Source organism: Sinohyriopsis cumingii, chromosome 19 (assembly GCF_028554795.1).
Source record: "Sinohyriopsis cumingii isolate HCF-2022 chromosome 19, ASM2855479v2, whole genome shotgun sequence".
Lineage (NCBI taxonomy): Eukaryota > Metazoa > Mollusca > Bivalvia > Unionida > Unionidae > Sinohyriopsis > Sinohyriopsis cumingii.
Window position 1 is genome coordinate 11,860,289 of NC_142979.1, and position 20,392 is coordinate 11,880,680.

The window sequence follows — 20,392 nt, forward strand, 5'->3', positions numbered from 1 at the left end:
TTAGACCTTATTGGAGACTCTTTTGTTCAGGGAACTCAACTCCTAACAAATGAGATCTTGCTCTAATTCAAGGTCTACTAGCAATGACTGTGTTTAGGAAGAAAGGGCTTGCAAAATATCCTATGCCAGGAAGTGTCATAGATACCTCCCTCACTGATATCGCTTAGTGGCATCTTCCTAACTCCAGATACCTCTCAAAGCAAACCTGGTGACTTCCCTACATGATGGAATTGTCTCACTGAAAAAGGCATCTTATGCACGTAAAGAAGTGCCCTAGCCTCCTCACTAAATCAGGCTACTCCCTTACAACGGAAGTGACATCACTGAAGTAGGTGACTTCCATTTACTGGAAAGAGCCATAGTCCCATCCTGAGAACAAATGGGGTCCCTCTGAGAAAAAGAAGAAGAGGAATGATCTATTTTCCTGGCCCTACAGGTCCTGCAAATTTCTGCCAACTCCCAAAACTTATCAGGCCACAAATAACAAATTGAGCAACTCTCCATGCATACACATGTCCCACGTTCCATTTTACACCCACATTTACTAATACCATGTAGGCATTCTGATTGTTAAAAGGAAATGCACTCAATCCAAGGAAAAGAAAATATTTCCATTGTTGGACTAAGAAATCAGCCTGGGATTATGATGTGGGATCATGATGTTTGTTACACTAGAAATACTAACAGAAGGAGAAAATAATGCCCTTGGACTCGGTACTAGCACCAGGTAATGATATCGCAATGCAGTAATAGCAGACAATGTTACTGCTATTAAAACTGCATTTGAATAATGCCTCTTGCAATGCATATCAATCATTTTAAATGACCTTGAGATTTTTATGCCACCATGAGAATAAAACACCTATATAATGCCATTGGCATCATGAAATAATAATAAAATATATGCAAAACAGTCATTTTTACCTGGCTTTCTAGGGTGGGGCTGAAAAGCACACATCCAGACCTTGGTTTCGTCATCTGAAGGATTATTATCTTGAGAGTGACACCGAATAAATTGTACTGGGTCATAATCAGGCAGAGGTGGCTACAAGAAAAATATCATCATGATCTAAGATGGTGAGGAATAAGCTGTACTGGGTCATAATCAAACAGAGGCGGCTACAAGAAAAATATGATCTAAAACGGTGAGGAAATAAATTGTACTGGGTCATAATCAGGTAATAGGAAATACCCTTATATTCAACAGGAAAAATAAAAACAATGCTTCAGCATTAGTAGCTTGCAGGGCTTCTGCTGTGGGTGCTCTTAATTTTCCCAATATCTATATGCTTTTTGCTAGCAGTGTGCTTCACAGGGGTTCGTATTATTGCTACAAATTATGTCATACATGTACTATATAATAATATTATTATATAATACATGTATGACAGCGTAAATTGTAAGCAGCAGTATGAGCCCTGGTGCACATTCCCAATTCCAAAAATTTGCGGCACACTATTGTGCAAAAAGCATAATGTACGTCGATGTTTCATGGCTGAATGCATGGCCAATATTTGGTGTACTCCAATCTTAGTCCAAGTTTTCTCTGACCCTTGCCACCCCATTTTTTAAATTTGGACATTTATGTTGGGGTGTAGGGTCAGAGTCCATTTCCTATCAAACAGTTGGTATGGGGTAGCCGCTTACAGGCTGGCCCAGCAAACTTGAACCATTCATCAAAATATACCTGCAAGAAATCGATAGGATTATGATTTATTTTCTCAGAAATTGCAATCATAGCATTCATTATGACTTTAATCCTCTGACAGATGAGATGAACATACATCGTTGCTGAAATTTGACCTGGATCTGGCCATTTGCATTCCTAGTCACGTGACTACACAACTTTTGCAACCTATATGTCAATGACACCAGAGGTCATACGGTCACGATTTTTTTAGAAAATAAATCATATTCCTATCGATTTCATACAGGTTTATTTCGATGAAAGGTCGTTCAAGGTTGCTGCGCTAGCTGATAAGCAGCTACCCTATGGTGTCGGCGAATTCCAACTTTTCGATAGGGAATGGACTCTGACCCTACACCCCAACATAAATGTCCAAATATAAAAAATGGGGTGACTACTCCAATCTATGCTTCACTTTTTGTAGAATACATATCTCCTTTGAGGTGAAACATTTTATGTGTAGTATAGCTTAATCACAAAATGGTATTATTACAGAAGACAAAACATCAAACAGTTAATAATAATTGGTGCCAGTGCATGCATGGAAAAATATGAACTACAGCAAATTACGATATATGTTAATCTTTCAATATGTAAAAAATTCCTACACTAAAAAAAATGGTCTTCATTTAGTGTTTATTTTTTTAACAAATTACAGTCGCTATAAGTACATGTGCCATTTAAAAACAAATCAGTTGGGACCCAGTTTTCTTCACAAGTATTTGTAAAACTTCTCTAAATATAGATTATATATTTTACAATGCTTGCTACAGGGCAAACTGCAACAATTGGATATAGTTCTACTAACATCAAAACTAGCAATACAGGACTGTTATTGGCATCAGTGACCATAGCTATAATCTTGACTAACACTTAATGGGATAAAAGTTATTTATTCCTGATTTAAGCCGATCGAGAATTTGTGAAATCATGTTTTTTTTGTATGCCACATGAATCTGTGAATCACTATCAAGAGTCGTGAAATTCACTCCAAAATCATGAAGGTTGGCAGGTCTGTGTACCTTATGAACTTGAACTTGCCTAAGACAAACTTGAACTTGTCCCTGGTGATGGGCAAGTGGCCTTGTCGACCCTGCATTTTTTCTAGTATGCTCTTTGTCAAATTTGGTTAAAATTGGTTTGGTGGCTTTTGAGAAGTTAAAAACAGCAAGTTGTTGATGGAAACATGACACTTAATTGGCCAAACGATAATCACACTGGGTCTCATGATCAGGTATGCTAAATGTGACCTTAACCTCTGACCATTCAACTTCTCAATTCCTCTGACAATATGCGACAAATTATTTCATATAGAAATAGCTCCTTCATTCAGCTCTGGACAAATTTATCCTGAAAAAAAACTAAACAATTTACTCAGTGACTTGATCTTTGATGCCTGAATCCATCATCCCAAACAATGTGCCACATACACTGGTTTATCTAGTTAAAAGACTAATACCTATCCATAACACAAGTTTATTTCCACCTAAAACAGAAGAAATTGACCACTATGACCTCAACCTTTAACCTCTTAGCATCCACATCTGATTGATACCCCTTGGTAAACAGTTTTACTGATGACAATTCATCCATGGCAATAACTAATAGTACTTCCAGATCCAAAACTTTAAACTTTTAAACTTGCAGCTGCTCCTGTGAAATTGACCTTCAAGCTCCTTGGAAATCAGTCTCTCAGGATATACCATGCCCCATTCACACACCCTCTACCCACCTCCCCTGATGCTTTTGAAAGCAAATTCTGATGAAATCTGAATATAAAGATCTTTTTAAAAAAACTTTAGTTAAAAGATGATGTTGGATGGATGAGCTTTGTGACCACTTACATTTGTCACAGGAGAGACGAAAAATAATTAGTTTTAACCTGTAACAAAAAACAGACAAAATCCAAGTTGCTCATATCAAAGTAGTTTAAAGTGAAAGTTATTCTACATGTCCCAAGTTAATCTACAAAGTAAGTACAAGAAAAGGCAGCTGAAATACATTACAATAGTTTATCGGCCTACCAGCTGCGATCTAGAATACTGATCCCTGCTTTTAATTTGTGTAAAGCTGGGTGAGTCCCTGTGATTCTGTTTAGAGGGCTTTTCCTTCTCAGGGGTCTCTCTTGTCCTCTTCTGACCCCTAATAGGTGTGCCTTTGCTTGATTCTGGAGTTTTCCTTTTAGACAACTTTCTTTCACTGGATGGAGTTATATCAGCATCCATTTTTTCCACCGGTGTTCCTGAACTGTAGTCTTTTGCAGTAAAAGCTCCTGATGATATTCGGGTGCCATATCGAGAAGGCGATATTATATCTTCTTTCCCAGGGGTTGATGAAATTCTTCTCCTATTTGTATTACTTTTCCCATTTTTGATGGACAACAGATATTCATAAGCAAGATGTTGAATCTAATAAAGAAGAATTAGAAAAATAAAATAATACATTTGAAGACCAAATATTTACAAATATGCGTGATCAGAACTGAATTTTTAACACATAACTCTGGAAACACAAACTAAGTACACAGCGAATAGAGATGTAACAAATTTCGGAAATTTCTACCGGGTATCCGTCAATCCTAACAATTGGTTACCCGGGTACCCGACCAAAAGAAAACTGGATTAAATGTGAACCTGAACTGCTTTGTTGTTGATTCACACATGCCAACTCCCATGAGAGGTATAAGCGTAATTTATAACTAATATAAGTGGTAAAAAGCTTAATTTGAGCATAAACGTATGTATTTATTTTATTTAATGTATATTTATTATTGCTACTTTTAATACCTGGATCTGCACTTCAATTTTTTACATAACACTCCCTTTAACTATTGAACATTTGAGTAAAAAAGTCCACAAATGATGTCTATTGTTAGTATCCTTGACCTGCTATGGCTTGTCCCTTAACGGCAGTCTGGTGCAACATGTTTTTAAGTTCAACAGAATCCAACATTTCAGTCATTTAATATCCAGCAGTCACATCAATACAGCCCATTTTTTTAAAGATATCTGGCACCATTTATTTTCCATTTAGACTGGTCTGCCATGTATGTAGTATCAAATTAGAATGAATCTATGATAAGTGGTTTCCTGTTTTCTTGAAAATGTTTCAAATAAAATTAATGCAAAAAATTACCATATTTACACATGTGGTCAATTTTATTAGATTTTATTCAATGTTATCAAATAAAAACGATTTCCATTATATTTAAAAACTTTCTGTATAGTTGTCAATTTCATTCCTTTCTTCCTAACATGATGTAAGTAGTGCAAGTTACAGTAGCCAAGTTTTTGGTGCCTTTGCCATGACAAAAATATATGTTGGGTTTCCTGCTAATAAAAAAAAAAGTCAAGTAAACAAACATGATAACAGCGGCCGTGACTTGAACAGCTAATAACTGCTCCATGGCTACACGGCAAAACTGGCACTAGTTAAACTGGACATTTATATTGTGCTTTCTTTCATTTGAATCTTAACAGGTACTTAATTTTATTTCCTTTAATATTCCTGACCTAGTTAATATCAGGATCTCAAAACAAACATGTTCAAGTCACGAGAAAAATGGTGCATGAACCATGGACAGGCACGATGTTAGGACGGTATAGCTTTAAATATCAGTGTTGATTCTTAAATTGGTCATGTGAGAAAGGAGAGTAGTGTCCTTTCTTTACAGTGTGACCACGCTATAGCACACTCAATTATAACACCAATTCAGATGTAATACGATTTTGGCATGGCTCTCAAAATTTAATACACAATGTATTTTTCTCATACACAACACCTTTGCTTTTTTCATTGTCAAAATCTCTTACACAGAATGGGTACAACTTTCATAATCACTGCTCCTGTCTGTTGCAATACTAAACGGCCCAATTTTCATGGCTTCTGCAATTTTAAGCGAATTATCTTCTGCACCTAACAATACTGGATGATTTTGTTTTTGCATATGCATATTTTCTGAAAATTCTGGAATCAGGAAACATCAGTTTGAACCAAGGACCAATGTAGTCTTCTACTTCTACGGGTAGTCTGTGTTCTATTAATTAAGAACTGATATACTGTAAGTATGGACACTGAATCTAATTATCTGATTTAATGTCTATAATTATTATCCTAGTATGAACAAAAGATGTTTGACATATATAATTGATTCATTGGTTTAACCATAATGATCTGTAGCACAGCTAAGATACCTTCCTTTGTTGACTTTATGTTTCGCTAATCAATTGTAGACAATAACTCCATCCACTCTGACCATCAATACTACATTATATCAAGATCGCAATATAAAACTAAAACACAGCATATATGCAGAAATATTTATTTATCAAGACATGATACTGTGGCAGACTTGAACTTCCTCAACTGCTTGATTGTAAATTTGTTTTTCTAAATAGTCCAGACTTCTTGCCTGCTGGTTGATCTTGGTGACTAAAATTGCTGACAAATTTTCTGCAGCTAAGGAGGCCCTAAAGTCTGTCTTATTTTTCCTCACTAGAGAAAATACTCTTTCACTGTCACTGTTGCTGTGAGGAATGTACAGGAGCTGCAGCACTTTTGGTTCTTCCACAGGAAAATTTGGAAGCGATTTTCGAGTCCGGTAACATTTGTCAGAACAAATGTTTAGCATGGTCTCCAGCTGATAAAGGAAGATTGTGTTCGACAAGAAAACTCACAAATAATGCTTCAGCGTTGGTAGCTTGCAGGTCTTCCGCCAATAGCTTAAAATATTCCAGAGCTAAAATCTGCAAATTCTTAATTTTCCCAACTTCTACATGTTTTTTGCAACCGATGTGCTTCCTCACGTCATCGCTGAGACCATCACCGATACTAAAATTTGTGGCACACTGAGTGCAAAAAGCATGATGTATATCAATGTTTCATGGCAGAATGCATGGCCAATTTTTGATATATTCCAAATTAAACTTCACTTTTTGAGCAATACATTTCTTTTTCCTTGGTAGTGAAGACATTTTCCAGAAATTATGTCTGATACTGACATTTAGCTCATTACAGCAGTGCAAACTTCACAAATGAGGAAAATTACAGGAAATTAAAAATATGTTCCGAAATTACAGTGAATTGAGTTTTCTGAACTGAATTTAGAAAAGAATAATATAGTGAGTAGAGCGGTTTACAACTAATTTGAATAATATAAAAGCTCCCTGCTATTATCATTTTGCAAACTGTTTTCCTGGCACAAGTACCTAAAGTGAAAATTCCTGTAGTGTAGATGCCAGCTCAATGCCCTAGAACCTGAACCACACCTGAAGTTAAAGTGACACAGATAGGATCAATGTCTTTCCTACTGTACCAATTATCAAAAATTCCCCACTTGGCATCATAAATCTTTTAAGTCAATGGCCTTCTAGCATGGGTGATGCATTTGTCAACCTTGCTCAAAAACTGATCCTTGCAGACAGATCATTTAATATGGTCCTGGCAAATCCCTCCATATTAATTCCCTGGGGAGGGGTGTTGTTGTTCTTGTTGTTGTTCTAGGGTTTAACGCCATTTTTTCAGCACAAGATAGGCTATACATGGCGGCCAGTATTAATGGTGGAGGAAGAGCCCTGGAAAACCCAGGGAAGAACCACCGACCCACAAGAAGCTACCGGCAGGCTTTCCCACATACCCACGCTAGTCGAACCTTGGACTCAAACCCACGCAGACAGAGGTAAGATGGCAGTGATCTGGAACAGTGAGCACTTTAGACAACTTGGCCACTCGGGGCCCCACCCTGGGGGTGTCTACAAGCAGGTATATGAGATTGTTGAACCACGTGTATTGCGGTCATTGGGGAGATATCATGATGAACAGTGATATGGAGGCTCTGACTTTGTGAAGAACCTGAAGGATTGTTCTTATTGGTGAGAAGCCATAGGTTACAACCAAGCCCACATCAGACTGAGGGCTTCCACTGCCCATGCTCTCTGGTCTGGAACTTGAGAGACATAAAGAAGGAACTTGCTACTCAAATATCTTTGACTTTCCCCAATGATGAAAAAGTGCCTCCACTACTAAAACTGTGAATGGGTACCCAGATACTCGGGTACCTGTCCATTCATAATTATCTCAGTGATAAATAAGGTTTGCCATATACAAGTTTTCTGCCAGTGCTTGATAAGGCAGCACACACTTTGTTTTAAAGTTGAAAATCCTTTTAAATGAGCTTCAAATATTTGTACTTTTTTCATAGCCAAGCAGTCATCTGACTCTTCCAGTAAATAAATGGCCTTAATCCCATGACTTGTTTTCCCATATGACAACCCTTTGATTACGCCGCAAGTGTTTTAGCAGCAAGTAACAGAGGGTGGTTATTTGATCTTGCCGCACAAATGACGTGTTCAGTTGCAACCTTTAATATATTTCACAAACCTGTATGATTGAAGTGTTACTTACAAAGCTCAGTTTCTAAATAAGCATCCGCATATGATAGTTAAGCCAAGGAAAGGAAAGGAAGTCAGACGATATTATCATGACTAGACCACAACGACAGAGAATTTCAGAACTTTACCAGACAATATTGATGAATTCATTGACTTTGTAGCAGTTGCATACATGCCAACCATTATACTTCTGATGTAATCATTATGCTTTTGATGTAATCATTATGCTTTTTTCACCAAATTACGTTTAATTCTCACCTGTATATGCTTTTTTGGTTCATTAAAAACTAAAAAGTAGTAAAAAGTTATTTTTCTAATTTTCTGGATCATTAAAAAATAAAAATAAAGTAGTAAAAAGTTATTTTTCTAATTTTCTGAATCATTAAAAAATAAAAATAAAGTAGTAAAAAGTTATTTTTTCTCATTTTATTTTCATCTCTTTAATTCTGCTCATATAAACTAGAATATTCTTAAAAAGAAGACTAGTGCTTAGAATAGCATAAGAATACTTTCCTTATTTGCTATTTATAGCAAATGTATATGAGCAATTTCCAAGAAAACAGATGGGTTTCATCAAATATGATCTTTGCCTAACAGACTCATTATATTAATTAAGTTTGTTAGTTAGCAGACCAGTCTATACTTTTAAAGAAAATGGTGCCAGATGTTTAGTGATACTATAAAACTTCAATGGCCTTTTTAATGAAGACAGGCCTAGGCCCAACCCCACACACCATGATAGGCCCACCTGGAAAGTAAAGAAGTCAAAATTTTTGAAAACTTCTTCCAGGTACCCATCAATCCTAATTACCCGGGTACCTGATCAAAGAGAAATTTATTAAATGTGTTCAAGCCTGAGGTTAAACTTGTGGTTTTTCTTAATTCACAGTATTCGATATATATCACTACTTGATGTCATCTCTATATATTACATGCCAGAATGACAATGCACTGCTGTTGCCACCATCATGGAAAATGTGAAACACATTTTGCTAAACCATATTAAACAGTAATCTGTTTTAAAATAAATTCTTTCTTTGTTGTAAACTTAACTTTGATACTATTTTTTAATGTCGTGAAACACTGCATTTCTAAGCTATGTCAATAAAAACATCCATTTGATTCAACACTATTTCTATTGAGAAGTGGCATAAAACACTGAGCTCTAAAGCTACATTCATACATATGAAATACAATAAAACTTTATTCAACATTGTATCTAGTGAGAAATGGCACAAAACACCATTTTTTTCTAAAGCTATATCCACAGAAACATCATTTTTATTCACACTATTTCCACTGACATATTTCTAAAACCATAATCATACTGGTGAAAAATCCTTTTCATTCAACACAATTTCTAGTGGCGCAAAAACACTGTATTTCTAAAGCAATATCCATACCTATGAAAAATCTTGTTTATTCAATGCTATTTTCTAGTGAGGAATGAGGTAACAATGAGGAATGAAAGAAAAATAATCCATCACATGTATTGGTGTGAGACAGAGAAATCCCACCCTCAAGAAATTGTTTTTGACCTCAGATGAAATTTACTTATCCCATACCAATATCTATGATGCATTCCATTAATCTCAACTCACCATGGAATGCTTAAATTTAGGCATCGTTAGATTAGAAACAATCAGTAAAATTCTAAATGGTACCTACCATGAAACGCTTAAATTTAGGCATAGTTAAGTTGGAACCAATCAGGGGGTTTCTCTGCAGAGTCTGTGTGAAGTCTTTCTGTAAATGATAGAATTCTGAATCTGGAATTCCAGAACTGTATACCTCCCCATGTAGAGCCTCAAACGAAGCTTTTATCTACAAAAAAAGAAAAGAATATAAACTAGAGAAGCAAATTAAAAATGGATCATATAGGCACATGAAACAATGTCCATAAAGATAGTTCTATGCTTTTTTCTAAGTAATCCATAAACCACAAACCACAACTATTTTTTACCTATATGTAATCAAAATGTAATCAAGCTATTCCCAAACAGTTAGAATTAATAAAAACGCAGTGTTTCTGCCATTCCCAGTTGAAGCTGCAGAGTGGAATAGATGAGAATATATTCAAATTTGGATGTTTTGTTAAAGTGGGGCCATGCTTAGACTGATCTAGAAAATTACTTTTGAGAAAACTATTAAATAGTACCATTATGCATTCTGCCTTTTTATTGGCTGTCACCAGTTTTGCAGACACAGCAATGGTGGCTTCCAAAGAGATGCTGCCTAGATTTTATCATAAGGAGGGATTTCCCCTCTTGCCATCGAATTAAGGTGGGAGGGGGAAGGAAACAGACTCAAAAACTTACATATCGATCTCTCTTTCTTCCTGTACCACTCTATTAGGGCTTTATCAAAATCTTCAGACTTTAGTACATTTACCTTTAATGCCTGCATATTATCATGCGATTCTTCAGGTCCTGAAAAAGCTGACATCCAAAATCTCAAACAGCCAATTTCCGATGTAAATGGTTACTTTTTCCCACAACGTTTGCAAATATCACAAAACAAACTTCCCATCTTGGAGCTGTGTTGTAACTATCTGTACCCTGACTCTAAATATCTAAATCAGCACCAACCTCAAATGAAAGCATAGCGTCAAAATATTTAAATCAACAACAACTTCAAATGAAAGCATACTGTCAAAATATTTAAATCAACACCCTCAAAAGAAAGTTTATCATAGAAATATTTAAATCGGCATGAACCTAAAATGAAAGCATATTGTAGAAATATTTAAATCAACACCAACCTTACATGAAAGCATACCACAGAAATATTTAAATCAACACCAACCTTACATGAAAGCATACCATAGAAATATTTAAATCAACACCAAGCTTAAATATAAGCATACAGTAGAACCTCAATGAAAACATACCAAAAAATAAGCCTTGCTATTCCAAATAGGTTCTACTATGCACAGTAAACCAAACTGTTGTTGTTGTTGTTTTAGGGTTTAAACCAAACTGAAATAAGTGCCTAATTATTGAATGCATATCTTGTATACAGTCATGTTAATATGGATAGCAAAACATACAGACTAGCTTCAAAGTCATGTCCAACTGCAAAAAACAACACACGTATTGTAATCTGCTATCACACGATACACAGGCAGGTCAAGGTCTACACTGTTTGTTCCTCCTAACAAAACAAAACTGACTTGGATTTGATGGTGCATTATACAACAACAGATCGAGTCTGTGCAGTTTGCAGTTGGACTCAACCTATAAGCAAGTATATAGAGTATTTAATTATAGAAGATCAACACATAAATTCAGAACTATACATGAAGATCTAATTGTAATATTATTTATAAAACAAACAAAGCTGAATTTTAAAGTACAAAATGTATTACATTCTTGTAATATACAGAAATAATTTTATATGCTTAGAGACTCTTATCCAATCATCTATCTAAACTTCTTCACACAAAAAATGCCCACCTCCAGTTGAAGCAATTGTCAAAAATAAGTATATTTTCAATGTTTAGGTTTATTGAAACATTTCCTATTAATAATAAGACATGTGACTCACCTGCGACTCTAAAATATCCCTGTACAGTTTTTCTGTCAACTTTAGGTTGTCATAATCATCAACTTCCTTCAGCGATGGGGCCAGAACACCAGCAATGTAACGATCTTCAGTCTGTAAATAAAATAGTTATGATGACAGGTACTGTAACAGAAACCTCAACATTTGGGGCCATTAACTTGTTTCCAGTAGTTGAAGACATCTGGGCCATTAACTTGTTTCCAGTAGTTGAAGACATCTGGGCCATTAACTTGTTTCCAGTAGCTGAAGACATCTGGGCCATTGACTTGTTTCCAGTAGTTGAAGACATCTGGGCCATTAACTTGTTTCCAGTAGTTGAAGACATCTGGGCCATTAACTTGTTTCCAGTAGTTGAAGACATCTTGGCCATTAACTTGTTTCCAGTAGTTGAAAACATTAACTTTTAGTTCACTTAGTCATTATACCAAATCCCATGTAAGTAATCTCAGTATTTGTAACTACAGCCTTTCACCACGGTGAATTTCCCCCAATTTTTATTACATGACCCTCCTCCCCCAAACTGTGATCCAGGGATTTGAGCTTAAAAAATTCAGTTACTTATATTACATTCCACACCCCACCCCCCGGTCAAATTGTGATTCAGGGGTTGCAACTAAAATTCAGCTACATATATCGTGTCCTTTAGGATTAGGACAATGTTTCCCCGCTGAATCTTACAAATGGTGATAATGGAGGGGGCGATCTAACAGTATGGTGTAAAAGAAAACTTCAAAAGATTCAAAAAAGAACAATAGCAAGTACATGTGTATTAAATGCATGTGCTCTGTGTATAACACTAAATACATATATTCTATATATTACAGTATCACACTTTAAAATGAAATCAAAGTCTTGTGTTTTCTAATAACAGTGATTTCTCTACAGACTTACCATTAAAGAATGGAACCATGCCATAGTCTGCAAATTGTTTCATTACTCTGTCCATTCTTATATATTTAGAAAGTTGTATGTATTTCCTTCATGTCATATTCATAGCCACCATGCATATACAGTGTAACCCTGCTATAGTGTGCTCCGTTATAACGCGAATTCTGTTATAACACGGTCGTGGTGTGGCTCCCGAAATTTCATATACATGTATTTTTCTTGTGTAAAAATAATTTTCTTAAATAGTACGAAAAAACGTACAAAGTTGCTTATCATTTTGGGGAAGAGATCGCGTATGAATAATACAAAACGATCGTGGCTTGGCTCCTGAAATTTTATATGTATTTTTCTCATACATGAAAAAATATTTTTTTTTTCTTCTTAAAAGTAAGAAAAAGAAAAAAATGCATAAAAAGTTTATTCTGGGATCGTGTAGGTCTTCGCCAATGTCGCAAACTTGGATTATTTTTCCTTACTGGCTACAAAACATACCATGTGGCTTTTTTTATTTGTAGGCGACATTGTTGGCTGTTTAAACTTTTATATACAGCCACTGGTTTGGAGTGCAGAAATTCAGAGGCCCTATGAAAGGAATCCGCAAACTGGATATAAAATGCACTGAAATTTATCTATTGTTACATAAACAAATTCTTTGTCCATACTGACAAACCATCTAAACAGTGCATTGTTATATCATAATCCGCTTATCTTGGCATCTTGCATGAGTTCTGTATGTTGTGAAATATCCGCAATTTTTGTTGTTGACATTTCTGGTAATGGTGATCAACCGGATGAGGCATTGTCTCGTAATCTATCTTTCATCGGATTTTCAGCCGCTCGCTAGTAATTAATATATTTACAAACACTGACATTTGTATGTGGATGGTAAGTAAAAATTCCTCTTCGTTTCACTCAGAATTAAATCCTTCAGAACGCTCACGTTTTCTGTAATAATTCCTGTCATCAGAACACCTGCGTCTCTATCATCTGTTGACCCTTTGTCCATTTTCAAATGCATGTGTGGAAGGCAGCATCACGCTGTTACCACAAATGTAAAAATTTTTTTAAAAAAATATGTCTTATTTATTGGTTTATTCAGTAGGCACGGAGGGACAGTAACTAGAATAGTCTAAACGACAGCCAATTCCTTTTTAAAAATGTATCCAGATAAAATAGTTTGCTGAAATTTCAAAGGAAACAGATTACCTTTGAAGCACCAACTGCTATGAAAATGTACTCAGCAAATGGAAAAAATACCAGTCTCAATCATGCAATACAATTATTTGATGTTGCCACCACAATAAGAAATGGGCATTCGTTTGGTTCTCCAAAGCTGTCCTTTAGCGGTGACTTCAATAGCACATGCACCTTTCATCAAAGAAAGCCGACTACAATCTTTCAATAACAGCAAAAAAATTTTCTTCAGTGGAAGTTAGTACCAAACTTAAATAAAAGTGATGGAATCTGATGGATTTTTGCATTTTCCAATGTGACTGGAACATATTAACAGTGCTGTGAAAGTTTCCTTTTTGTTGGGAAAACGTTTATGCCAACGAAAGCTTAAAACGCAAACTAACTTTTACCGACTTTGAACGTACTTTAAAGTAAATGTGCTTCGTCATTCATTACGTGATTGTGCTATGTTTTTCCACTGAATTCAGACCAGTATGACCTGTTACAAAATTAATGAATATTTTAAAGCTGTGTGTGCATATTTTCGATGGAATCACTTGTATGTGGATTCTATGTATATGATGAGGTTCGCAGGTGAGTACACGATGTTGATACTCTATTCATGCTATACATTAGACATTTGTATATAAACAGGATTCACGTATATGTACCAATTCATGGTTCTCTAAATAAAGTAAACTATTATATTATGTCTTCTCTGTTTTCACTACAGGTGTATTTCTCATTTAATCTGCATTAATTCAAGATGGTAACTGTGCCGACGAAGCACATATTTTACCGCCCGCATTTTTTACCCACCCACCCACATTTTTTTGTGTGTGGAGTACATTTTCTCCAGCTAACTAACTTGGTTGCATATAACACGGTTCGGTATATAACGCGGTTGGGTTTTATGGCTCCCAACTACCGTGTTATAGCGGGGTCACACTGTAGTTGTAAGATTTTCACTTTAGTTTCAAATCCTGAATTGCCTATTTGTAAGCTGTTAATTTGATGTGTCTGTCAAGGGTTGATGTCTGGAGATTAGTATTTCCAACTGCAAAGAATTTTCCGTACCTGTTTATGTTCACTACAAAGCATCTAGTTTTTATCATTTGTTTCCAATCAGTTTTGATTCCCCCCACCCCATTATAAAGTGAAAGAGTAATTTTTCCCTTGACATTCGATGGACCCTTAGTTTCAGCACACATCTTTAGGCACATCATCATTGGCATTGTTAGAGATGTGCATAGCCTAAAGATTTTTGTGTTCAGTCACTATTGACAGAAACATTTTCACATTGTTATTAGAAACATTACTACTCAAATAATGAAAAAGACACAAATTATAACAGGTTTTATGTTTAATGCATTGTCCTTCCAAGCTAGTCTCATAAACAAACATGAGCTTTCCTAACCTTTCTTATTAAATAATCAAAACTGAGCATGTGACACCAGAAATATGTGACATGATTTACAAGAGCACAAGACAACAGATCTGCTAATAGTGACAAGGCCTTTTACATATATATATATATATATATATATATATATATATATATATATATATAATAGCATTCTTTAGAAAAAATTTGCATAGTTCTAACTTTTGCACAATGTTGCCTGCATCGAACTGAATTTTACAGGAAATCTTAAATCATCCTAGATGCAACAATGCAAATGTACATCCCAAGTTTGGTTCTAAAAAACATTAAAAAAATGTCACTGTAACTGAAATTTGTCTATATCTGAACTCTGCCACTCTCCTAGGAACCCAATGACAAAAGTTTAAATATTCTACACCTCTCAATGATGGTTACCACATGGGCAACTTATGTACCAAGGTTGGTGAATTTCCACCTGGAAGATTATAAGTTGTAGTTAGTGTGGGATAGACAGGCAAACAGATGTACAGATGTATTAAAAAATGCCTGAACAAAAAGCTGTGACAAACTCATTTTTGAAGGGGCCCTGAGTGGCTGAGTGGTCTAAAGCGCTCTCCGTTATGGATCACTGCCATCTCACCTCTGTCTGCGTGGGTTCGAGTCTAGGATTCGGCTAGTGTGGGTATGTGAGAAAGCTTGCCAGTAGCTTCTCATGGGTCGGTGGTTCTTCCCGGGGTTTTCCTGGGTTCTTCCTCCACCATTAATACTGGCCGCCATGCATAGCCTATCGTGTGCTGAAAAATGGCATTAAACCCCACAACAACAACAACAACAACTCATTTTTGAAATAAACTGAAGGTAAACATTAACATAATACCTGCCAACCCTAATGATACTCACTGAGGAAGATTTTGAAAACTTCGGGAGATTTCAATTATTCCAGGGAGGAAGTATCAGTGTATCCTAATTTCGCTAAAGATAATCATCAGTGTAATACTGGCACTCCAATTACAATTTGAGACATAAAATTACAGCTAGACATGTATACAGTAAGATTAAAAACCTACTTTTCTGACTGGAGATGTGGATGACAATCATCGCGCCAACAAATGGCAACAATGAAACTTGATTTGCACAAAGTGCTGTATAGGAATCAGTTTCACAAGTCAGGAATGGAAACTCAAGGCTATAAGAAGCTTGGAAAGAAGTTTTATATATTTCTTAACTTTCTAATTCCATCTGAATCTCCCTTTCTTTTAGACATTAAAGAATGGCTCACCAACAGATTCAACTTGCAACAACGTTTAAAAAACTTCTCGACTCCTCTGTTCTTACTCCATACATGCCACCTCCCCCCCCCCCGAGAAGTATACGCACACTCATTGTTATTATAAGTGGTAAATTTTTTAAATTTGAGCATAAAAAGTAGAATCTATATATTACATGCCAGAATTGCAACACATATGAAAAAGATACATTTATTTTTACTACTAATCTGGTACTGCTGCTAGTCAAAATTCTTGTTACAAAAGGCACATTCCATATGAATTAGAACCAAAATATACTGAGAAAGTATTTATGCTCAGCACTTGCTGTAACTAGTCTACATGTAACTTTCACTGAATGATAACAAACTAGAATTCTGCAACGAGCTTGATCATGTGCTCAGAGTGCTGTATTACATTACTCTCATATTCTTCTTTTAAATCATCATTGATTTGTCCCTTTTCTGATCTGACATATTTTGAAGTTTGACAAGATCCATCTGCTGAAACTTTTTCCATCATATAACCTGCACAATTCACACCGTATAGCATTTTGCTTCAAATCTGGTGCCATTTTCTTTAAAAGTAAAAACTGGTCCGCTAAGTAACTAGCTTATCAAAATAATGAATCAGTAAGGCAAAGTTCATATCTGAAGAAATCTGCATTTTCTTAGAAATAGCGATATACAGTTGCAATAAATAGTAAATGAGGAAATTGATCGTATACTATTCTTAAGTATATTCTCAAATTTATATCAGCAGAATTCAAAAATTGAAAATAAAAATGATTAACAACTTTTTATTATTAAGAGTTAAAAAAAGAATTAATGTACTCAAAAAAACCATAATCCTTATACAACTGAACCTGTCTTGAAAGACAACCCCTTTTGCCAAAACATTATGGTCTCTCATAACAGGTCATAACACTATATAATTAATAAATCTGTGCACTGAAAATAAGATCTCTCAAGACAGGCGCACTCACATAACTGGTCTTTCAAGACAGGTATTACTGCACAGGCAAGTGTAAAACATAATTTGGTGAACAAAAGTATATGGATTACTCCAAATGGTTGGCATGTATGTTACTCATTAGGAAGTTTCAAATAAACAAATAAACAAAAAAATTTCTTCAGATAATGTTTTTCCAAAGCAAATTTTTGCCCTATTTTTTTGAAACATTTTCCCGGATTTTATTTTTGTTATGATTGACAAAATGAATTTTTTAAGGGAGAAAATATATAAAAAGTGCAGGAATAGGCAGGAACGGTCAGACTCTGGGACTCTCCCACAAAAAATGGAAGTGTTGGCAGGTCTGTAATAAGTTTATACAACAACTATAACACAAAAATCAAACTGCTAAAGGGATGCATCATTTGGCATTAAGTATGCCCCACATACATGAATAATAACTTGTGATGATTTACATCAGAGATGACACCAATAACTCTATAATGTACCTGGTTAAATTACCATTCCTTTTGGAAATGTGATTACAAAAATGAACTCTACAGTGGTCCCCCTCTTATACGGCCACCTCTTCTGCACTTGGAAAGTGACCAGATACGATTGGGGGACTCTATTTGTGAGAAGCATATGTATGCATATGTAGTAAGAAAGCTACATATAACTTTAAAGCATTTAATATCTTATTTAAAACTACCATAAATTATTAAAAGGACTTCATGTCTTAAGAACAGACTTATTTCAAGTTAACATACAATAATAGTTCTTATTCTTAAGCATGAAATATGAGTGCTATATTGCTGGTGTGTGCATTGCAAAACCATAAAAAAGTATCTTGGTACAGTGGTTCCTTGACTTACGAGTTTAATTCGTTCCATGACAGAGCTCATAACTCAAATTACTCGTATGTCAAATCAATTTTCCCCATTGAAATGAACTGAAATGCCATTAATCCATTTCGGATCCCCAAAAAACACCGCAATTTTTTTGTTACATGTTTTTAAATAAGAAAAATGTACTTATAAATAATGAATATTGTATAAAAACACAATACAATAGAATGTACTGCAATAAACTGGTTTTATTAAGTATAATGTACAGCATTTACCTTGGAGATCAGACGACTTGAAGATGCTGACGGAGGTGGAGGAGAAAGGCTGAAGTGAATACAGTAACTGAATTTTATTCGCTGATTTTTGCACTTTTCGCCACGCTTTCATCACTTTCATCTGCAAGGGTTTTCGATAAAAACCTGTCCAATGAGGTCTTTTTCATCCTCCCTTTCAGAATGTTTCTGAAATGAGTTAGGCAAGTGTCATTAAATAGCTCCGTCGCACACCCAGTTGCAACTTTTTCTGGGTGTTTCTTTTGAATAAACTCTGAAAGTTTCTCCCACATTCCCAACATTTCCTTTATCTCACTTGTAGAGATAACCTCCTCCGCGTCACCTATTTCCTGCAAAACCTCGGTGTGCTGCTGCGTCTGTAGCTCCTTTAGCTCCTCCATTGTCAGTTCCTCGGAGTGCTCCTAGATGAGCTCGTTGATGTCACCTTCATCCATGTCCAGGCCCATGGACTTGCCGAGGGATAAAATCTCCTCCACCACTGCCACTTCGGGTTCGAGTCTTTCAAAGTCTGTTTCAGACACAACCTCAGGCCACAGCTTCTTCCACGCAGAGGTCAAGGTCCTCTTTGTAACACCCTGCCAGGCCATATTGATAATTCTGAGGCAAATCACGATGTTATAGTGGCCCTTCCAGAACTCTCGAAGGGTGAGGTTTGTGCTCTCCATCACCTCAAAGCAGCGGCGGAACAGGTGCTTGGTGAAGAGCTTCTTGAAATTAGAAATCACCTGCTGGTCCATGGGCTGCAGGATAGGGGTGGTGTTGGGTGGAAGGTAGAGAACCTTTATAAACTTGAACTCTTCGAGGATGTCATCTTTGAGGTTAGGTGGGTGAGCAGGTGCATTGTCCAGGATGAGAAGAGCTTGCAGGGGTAGGTTATTTTCCTGGAGATATTTCTTAATGTCAGGACCAAAGACCAAATTCACCCACTCCACAAAGATCTGCCTGGTGACCCACGCCCTCGGGTTTGCCCTCCACATAACCTGCAGTTTTTCTTTCAGAATCTTATGTGACTTAAAGGCTCTGGGGTTTTCCGAATGATAAATGAGCAGCGACTTAATCTTGCAGTCGCCGCTCGCATTGGTGCACAGTGCGAGGTTAGCCTATCCTTCATGGGTTTGTGGCCTGGCATCCTCTTTTCCTCTGCCGTTATGTAAGTCCTCCTTGGCATCTTCTTCCATAAGAGTCCTGTCTCGTCACAGTTGAAGACTTGCTGGGGTATGTATCCTTTTACTGCTATAATTCCAGCAAAACTTTTGAGGTAATCCTCAGCTGCCTTCATATCTGCGCTCGCTGCCTTACCATGCCTGACAACGGAGTGAATGCCGGTCCTCTTTTTAAAATTCTCGAACCAGCCCTGACTGGCTTTAAATGGCTCGCCCGATGCCTCATCCGTCGAAGTGCCTGGGGTCTGCTGCAGCAAATCAGCGTAAATAGCTCATGCCTTCTCGCAGATTATAGCCTCCGTCACGGTATCTCCTGCGAGCTGCTTCTCCATATTTTCATGGATAGATGTCCACTGTTTAGAAATTATTTTAACGCCCTTGGCTGGCATTATAGCCTTTATCGACTCCTTTTGCTTCAGTATGGTGCAGATCGTAGAAGTGCTACGCTCGTACTGCTTCGCCAAGTCGACTACACGCACACCTTGGTCATGTTTTTTGATAATTTCTTTCTTTAATTCAACGCACATCATCTGCTTCTTCTTCTCAGCACTGTCCTTCGCACTCACTTTCTTTGCATCCATGGTTGGAAAAACGAAGTTTTGCAAAATAACTGCAAGCACAAATGCGAGCACAACACTGATGCTTCCACTGCGAGCTAACCGCTTAAAGTGAACGAGTGAGACACAGGATGCTGGGCGGATGTTGCGACGTTCACTGTGGCGTTCGCTGCGCCAGCTAGCGGTGGGGTATCTGAAGCTGGCTCGTAACCTGAATTTTAGCTCTCAAC

General features: G+C 36.4%; 1 protein-coding gene across 2 annotated transcripts in view; it reads right to left on the reverse strand.

Moving 5' to 3' along the window:
• LOC149775137 (leucine-rich repeat and WD repeat-containing protein 1-like) overlaps positions 1-20,392 on the reverse strand; it is a 70,920-nt gene that overhangs the window by 42,349 nt on the left and 8,179 nt on the right. For both annotated transcript variants that reach the window (XM_089943018.1, XM_089943019.1), the window contains exons 4-7: positions 11,623-11,733; positions 9,745-9,900; positions 3,712-4,095; positions 925-1,045 (exon numbers count right to left, since the gene is read on the reverse strand). In XM_089943018.1, the coding sequence (XP_089799144.1) occupies positions 925-1,045; positions 3,712-4,095; positions 9,745-9,900; positions 11,623-11,733 (772 nt within the window). The remainder of the gene's footprint in view (positions 1-924; positions 1,046-3,711; positions 4,096-9,744; positions 9,901-11,622; positions 11,734-20,392) is intronic.